Genomic DNA, 8,107 nt, shown 5'->3' with positions numbered 1-8,107 from the left:
GTGTTTCTATGGGTTAATTCTACCAATGCAATTAGGGCATTTTTTGCTCAAAAGAGTATTGACTCATGTAAACCTTGTTTTAAACACTACGGAATCCTAACACTCCCATCCATAGATATTTATAACTGTTTAATTTGATTTAAAAGGAATGAAACTAAATAGTCTACAACAAGAATTCAGATGTTTATTAATATAGCACGCAATATGCACATCTGGTCACTACCGAAAATCATAAACTTAAGAAATATAAAAAAATAGCCTGCTTACACTGACTGGCATCATGTTTTAATAAGTTACCATTGGAGATACAAACTTTACCTTATAGAAAATTCGAAGTGAAGGTGAAATAAATTTTAACTGATTAATGTTTCATTTTGTGAAAGAATTCCTAAATTAATGTATGAAATATAACTTGATATGTCAAAATTAAGATGTATTTTTAATTTATAACATTTTTATTCTACAAAAAAATTTATTCCAATTTCGGTTTTAATTTACAATGTATTTTTAGTCTATAATTTATTTGTAACAATGTATTTTAATGACTTATACATCCGTGTATGGTAATGTATTGAATAATCAATCAATCAATCAATCAATGGATTAATCAACAAATCTTCTTCTTCTTCTTCTTCTTCTTCTGACTTTCCGTTTTAGACACTTTTGTCTGTTTCCTTTCACTGTTCTAGCCATCTTGTTTGTTATCTTCCCTGATCTCTTCGTCCTATTGGTCTGTACGATAAAGCTGCCTTTGGATAACGCGAATTTGGATTCAATCAAGAAATAAATAAGTAAATGAATAAATAAATAAATAAACAAGGTAATACATGAATGAATGAATAAATCAATAAATTAATATAATGTAAAAAATAAGAAAATGAATATCATTAATGAATAGATGAATGAATAAATAATTAAATAAGTAAATGAATAAATCAGAAAGTGAGTGAGGAGTGGATGAATGGATGGATGGATGGATGGATGGATGGATGGATGGATGGATAGTTGGATGAATAAAAGAATGAATGAACCAATATATAAAGAGTGAATGAGTGAATAAATGAATAAATATATAAATAAAGAAACAAATAAATGAAGAGGTCATAGCCATAGTGGGCCAAGCTCCATACATTAAAAACGGAGAAAACAAGGATTAAAATTAAGTGCTTACCATAATTCAATGAAACATATAGCAAATAATATAAAGTGTGCACATTAAAACTAAATCATATGTCAATCTTCATTAAATTATGGTATTCACTTAACTTTAACCCTTGCTTTGTCCGTATTTAATAAATGGCGCTTGACCCACTATGGCTCTGAACGTTTGAAATAGAAGCAGAGACAGTAAAATATTGGTCAGCTGCGTCGTGTATGAAGTAGTTTATGACGATTGCAATACAAAATTCGAGGAAGTTAGACTGGAATGGCTGATAAGATCATCCTTACAGGCTGTATTTGCTATTTTGTTTCTGGTTGTGAGGAAATTCTATACATGTACAGTAGGTAAGATAGCTGTTTTTTCCTGTCACTGGTCTCCTACACGTACTATTTTAGATTTGTCTACATTACATTGTTTTTTATTCTACTAATATTTTGACAACTTGGCAAAGTGTGATTAGTAGTTTTACCAATATTGACAATCTCTGTGAGGGCAAGTAACATAAGTTTAATGCTTGTCTTGGTAGCAAGACATAGTGCCTGATGTGAAAAGTAGGCTATATCGGTGTTTTATTTTTCTGAGGATGTTTGTTCATTGCCTACAACATTTCCTGTGTCATAATACTCATAAGTAGCCACAACCATTCGAGTTCTGCCATGTGCTATGTCAAAAGCAAAATGAAAGCTTTGACTCCCGACTGTGCAAAGAGACCAATTAAGAAATTTCCCCCCTGCAAGTTTGGTAGACTTTGTATCAGCACGTTTTGTGTTGCAGCTGCAGCCAGGTCGATCATGCTTGACTCCAGACGGGGACTATGGCCTCTGCAGACATTTGAGTTTGTGTACCCTCAACATCTTCACGCACAACTTCACAGTCTATCACCAATATTTCTGCGTCATTGAAAGCAGGTAATTCATTATGAACCATACCTACACGCATACATAATAATTGGCGCTCATTCAAAAATGCATGCTATAATCGCACTTGTAACTTAAACTGACTCGAAGAAATAAACTTCAGTACAAATATAATTTATCAGTTTTCGTGGCTTCTACCTCTACGCAGAGGCCTCAGTGACGTAGCATATAGAGCAGGCCTGCACAAGGTTTCCGCTCTCCGAGCCGGCTCACAGCTCATGAGCGGAATGCAGATATTAGCTGCGCTGAGTATACGGTGGACTGGAAGAAGGGGTGATCTCGTACAAAATATACACAAAAGGGAAGTACTAGTACGAGTGTTTATGAAATGAATTCCCCTTCAGTGTTTGCAAGACTATCTTGGACTTATTAATTAATACAGAAATATTTATTTTACAGAAATAATAGAAATTTTATATCTACTTAAATGTACAATATCATTTTGTTATATTTTTATTTATCAGTACATGAAAACGAGGTTTTATGCTGTTGGCAGCTGAAAGGAACAGTAGTCTACTGATCGTAATGATCGTTACAGATGTTCGATGTCTGCCTTTATTAAAGTTGATTATAGAAAACAGTTGCTCACAAATATAAATGTTGAGCCAAACATAGCAACCATTTTCACAGCCAGCCTGTGTAGTCGTGGATATTATTGCTAATGTTTAGTCTTGTAAAACTCAACCAGGCTAGTAGTATTATTCAAACGATCTTTAGCCCTTAAGCCACATTGAAGATCAATAAGTCCGAACTGTAAATCGTTAAATGTTATGTTTTATTTAACGACGCTCGCAACTGCCGAGGTTATATGAGCACACTTAAATGCAATCGACCTGGCCCGGAATCGAACCTGCAACCTCGGGCATAGAAGGCCAGCGCTATACCAACTGCGCCAACCAGGCCCGCCTGTAACTTACATGGCATTGTTTCAACTGGTGTTGAAGAATTTATTATGATAACTTTAAACTTCTTTCCAATTAAGACAACATTTTTAGTAGGTTATTTTACAATGCTTTATCAACAGCTTATGTTATTTAGCGTCTGAATGAGAAGGTGATAATGCCGGTGAAATGAGTCCGGGGTCCAACACCGAAAGTTACTCAGCGTTTGCTCATACTGAGTTGAGGGAAAACCCCGGATATACCTCAACTAGGTAACTTGACCCGGGAATCGAACCCGGGGCACCTGATTTCGCGGCTAGACGCGCTAATCGTTACTCCACAAGTGTGGACCTTAAGACAAGATCTTGGAACCTAGAATTAAATTCATTTTAAATTTCAATTAATATTTGCACATAATTGTTTAACATGGCTTCATCACGAGCAGTTTCTATCGTTCGAAAGTAAGCCATATTACCTTCTCGAAACTGACTTACGAAAACTGTAAGTTTACGACTGAAATCCCGTAATTTATTCAACATATCAACACTGAGCTGGCCTTGTCCCTGAAGAGAGATATTAAAATTGTTGAAGATTAATATCTTTAGTATCTTTATGTCTGGACTCGTAATGACGCATTATGTTATGTTTATTTCTACATTTCAAAATGTTGTGGCAGATAAAGCACTGAGTATTTACTCCAGCAGCTATGAAAAAATAAGCATTTTCCCATGCAACATTGAAAGAATTTGCCTGATCAATACTTTTCCGTTTTCTAGATTCCTCCATACTGTACTGTAGCAGTAGGTAAGCAACGTGAAACAGTTACTGAGAATACACACTGCACTCCACTAGATAGGTGAATGGTCATTTCCCTCTCCTCTATCTATAGCAGGTCTATGTCATTCTGACGTATCTTCCTCTCCGATTCGGCGAGCGGTAAACACAGCTCTCTCGCTCGAAAGAGTGCGCGCTGTTTGTGCAGGTATGATATAGAGAGACAGATGAACTGACGAGTGAATAAAGCTCACACTCGGCTCTCTTCACTGCGCATGCGCTAATCGTCTGTGCACCGATGTAAGCATAAAATCGAGTTATCGTCTGCTCTGAAGCTGTCGTAAGGTCTTTTGCAAGGTATTTATGTATGTGACAAGGCTAGTGGATTAGTTGAGGGCAGTGAGGGAAGTGGGAAAAAACCAGAGGCGGTGTGCTACTTCAAGATTTTCCTCTGGCATACCTCGATTTAAAAAGACATACCTCCTTCCTTAAAAGATACACATACATGATGTATACAATAAATTGTTTCGTGCAGTCAGTAACGCAACATATTAAATTTCTTAATAAAATAAAATAATTTCAAGTTACATCAGTTATTTTCTAGATTATTTTGCAAAGTCCATTGAGACTTATCATTTAAAATAATGTTAAAGCTTCAAAGTGCCTTACTTAAATATTAATAAAAAGTGCAACAACAACAAAAATGACAGTCATTAAATTGACAACAATGGCCACCACAAGCTACAGACCACAGCCTTCTATACTTGAAATACTACCACTATAAGCATTCCAGGGGTTGACTTATCAAATAAACGTGTCGAAATACACGTTGAATACAGTTCATGAAGGGTGTGGCTTAGAGTTACGGAGCAAATAGGTAGTACTCTTTGTTGTATAAACAAATGTTTACGGACCACATTTTTTCATGACAGTATGTCATTTTTCACTATGTCTTCTGACCATAGAAATCAGTGACAGTATTCCATATCGGCACATACCGTCTTACTTCCCTCGCTGGTTGAGGGGGATATCTAAGTGACATGAGGCCGAGGAATACCGCGCATGCGCAATGAAAAGAGCCGAGACAGATTTATCGTGACTATTTCGTTTATATGACGTCATTCCACTTTTGACTAATGAAGTTAATGAAATTTTGAATTCGAACCAATCACAGTCACACTTTTCGATAATTTTGCAGCTAGATTTATCGCTATCAATTTATCGCATGGTCGTTCTTTTGTTTAGTCGTTGTCGCCAACTGTTTCACCGTAAATTGATGATCATGAATATATTAAGATGCAACTAGACGGTTGAACGTTTCTTTCAACTTTAAAGCAATGAGTGCAAGCTTGATATTTAATATTAATTAATATATTTACGCAGTGAAGACGACGTTCAAAACGGCGCACCATGTAGACACAAAATCTTCATGCATCTTAATTGAACATACCTTTTAAACTTGGTTCTTTCAATATTCTTCCCAGATTGAACGCATACGCGATTGGAATATTGTACTGTGTAGATGCAGCTTTAGTTCCGTTACACACTACAGCGAGAATACGTTTGTCGAGCTATAAAAAATGCTTCCCTGTAGCACTGAGTAAGTCGAAATAAGGCACAGCTGACATTGGTCCTGCTCCCACAGGTAGGGCAACTTATAATTGTAGCCTCTAAAATTTGTATTTTGTTAATTAAATTAAACAATTAATAGAAAGTCAGATATTCAAATTTATGTAACATCATCGCATATCAAACCCAAACATATACATCTTCAGCTTCTAATTTCATGTCTATTGTAGGCTATGAAAAAAATTACAGATTTGATAACTGCGTTTTCAAAAATTCTTCATAATTAAGGTATTAATCAGGTTACTGTAATTATATTATAAAATTGCAAATTAAACTGTGATTTCAGCAGATAATGAAAATGTATTTATGTTATAATGATAAGAGAAAAGTGCAGTACATGTAATTAACATTGTTAGACCTGTAGGCCTATTTCGCTTTTCGCAATTGGCATTACTGAATAATAACATCGAATTTCTTTACTGCAGTAATCGATATTCATCTATTTCAACTTCACAATATCTGAATAGGTTAAGTATTCTTAAATATACAATTATTAATATTTTGTGATCGAATTTTAGGGCTATATTATTTACATTTTTATTTTATTCACGAAATAGTCCTAACAAATGTCACTCGAGGTCTGAGAGTTTCCAGTTAAAACTCAGACCTCTCGTGACATTACTACAGATAAACTGCAGATGGTCAATTTTACACACATGAAAAACATACCTAATCTTAGTTAAACAATCCTTTTCTTGAACACTTGCCGCTCATATTGAACAAATGTTCCCAGTGATATGCTCAAGTTCTTATTTCATGATATTCAAAATTTCAATACGAGTATTGTTTTTGAATTGATCAACTACGAGACGGTTTTCCACACATATTCTCTCTTTCGATTTCCCACATAAATAGAATTCAAACGAACTTAAATCTGGGGATTGAGGCGGTCAGAATCCAAGTCTAATTGTACGTATTATCATCGAATATTCTTAAATTCGTTGAGTGATAAATTTTAAGTGTGTACAATGACGTTTTCAATTATGCAATAGCATCATGTTTTCTCTTCTTTTGTTATTTCACTGAGCAGTTGATATAATATTAACATTTCTGAGAAGAAAAACGCCGTCTTCTCATGAAAGTCCGGTCCGATTATTATTTTATACTATGCACAACGAACTCCGATTTTCAAGTCATGTGGAGGAATACCTCTCTCTCTCTTTCTATATATATATATATATATATATATATATATATATATATATATTCTACCTTTTCGAGATACAAATTGTTTTATATGAAACATTTCGTAGCTCGAAATGAGAAAGCTATTGATTTAATTCCAATATAAGCTGAATCAATTTAAGAGAGAAGAACGTTTATCATCGTGCAACTCTGAAACGGGGATGAATTCGGGAAAATGGCACAAATATTTTCTCCAAGAAAGCAGGTTCTCTATCACTTTCTTAACGATTCACCATACTTCTTGATACACCCTACATAACGATGAAGTGAAAAAAAAATGATTTTGCTTTAGATAATTTGGAAATGAAACAATTACAATACCTTAACAAACTCAGGGTATCAACAATAAAAATGGAGTACTAGTAGTATAAAATAAATTTAAAAGTACAAAATTATTTAAAGAAGTGTAGAAAGGCTTTAAAAGGATGAAGTGAACCTATGACAAGGAATTTGGCTTTCTATTTGACATGATAGATATGCCAGTTATGAGATCTTTGCTGTGATTCTATATTGTGAAATACCAGTATGGACTATACATTTAAAGCTTTCCGAACTATTTATTGAATCCTTTTTCAGATGAAGTGAAGTGCTTATGCGGGAATATGATCGATTTTGTGATTTCTTCTGGTTTCAGATTTGCTGGTGTATGCTGTCCTTTACGAGTTAAGCCACTTCACCCCTAGCAGAGACCAATCTTTAGGATAACACAAAGAATTTCACGGCATTGAGATATAGACGAGAGTGTACTACACAACTCTAAATGTTTATTCCTACTCATAGAAAGAAACTCAACACTTTTGCTATTTATTTACTGCTTTTTCATCGCATTCGATGAGATGAGATATAACAGGAGAAATTGAAGCTAAAAGAATATTTTCATTTGTTATTCCTAACAACAATGTACATAAAATTCCTCAATTTAAAAGACAAATGCTCGTAAATTGGGATATGTCATTCACAGACAAACCTGTATTCTCTATGGAAATATAAAGCAGGTACTTCAGGTTCATGTTGTGTAATTTCTGTAATTATTGTTGATATATTATAATAAAGTCACTCATTCTACTTATGACCATGTCCATTTTAGCTCCATACGAAAGCTTTCATTCCCATAAATAATAGCCTGTTTATGTGAGCATGATGAATGTATCAGTGCAAGTTTAATATGGATGCATAACTAACAGGGAAAAAAGACATTCATTGAGGTGGCGAGCAGGAGACGGAGAAGGAGATGAATTAACGATAAAAGAAGAAGAAGAAAGGAGGGGAAGAAATGGAAGAGGAGAAGGGGAGGAAAAGGAAGAAGTGGAACAGTAGAGAGACGAAGAAAGAGAGGGTAGGAAAAATAGAAACATGGAAGTGCAGAAAGAGGTAAAAGGAAAAAAGAGACAGTGAAAAGTGTGGAAGAAGGAAACGTTGGGAGGAATTGGAGGAGAAACGAAACATGAAGGGAGGAGAGCGACAAGGAAAATAAAAAAAATTAAGAAAGTGAGGAAAAGCATGAGAACGAATGGAGAAAAAGTAGAATATGAGGAGAGGAAGTAGAAGAGCAGAAAGAA

The 8,107-nt window shown here is 34.7% G+C and overlaps 1 protein-coding gene across 3 annotated transcripts in view; it reads left to right on the top strand.

Annotated features, from left to right (window-relative positions):
• Nucleotides 1–7,620, top strand: part of LOC138705005 (inter-alpha-trypsin inhibitor heavy chain H4-like) — a 110,773-nt gene extending 103,153 nt beyond the window's left edge. For 2 of the 3 annotated variants that reach the window (XM_069833537.1, XM_069833536.1), the window contains 2 exons: nt 1,937–2,070; nt 7,183–7,620. In XM_069833537.1, the coding sequence (XP_069689638.1) occupies nt 1,937–2,070; nt 7,183–7,231 (183 nt within the window). In that variant the 3' untranslated portion in view covers nt 7,232–7,620. Of the gene's footprint in view, nt 1–1,936; nt 2,071–7,182 lie in introns of those variants that run through there. The other variant, XM_069833539.1, reaches the window with a different exon arrangement.
• The last annotated feature ends 487 nt before the right edge of the window (nt 7,621–8,107 follow it).

The sequence above is a fragment of the Periplaneta americana genome, chromosome 8 (assembly GCF_040183065.1).
Source record: "Periplaneta americana isolate PAMFEO1 chromosome 8, P.americana_PAMFEO1_priV1, whole genome shotgun sequence".
NCBI lineage: Eukaryota > Metazoa > Arthropoda > Insecta > Blattodea > Blattidae > Periplaneta > Periplaneta americana.
This window is presented reverse-complemented; position numbering and strand designations above follow the sequence as displayed.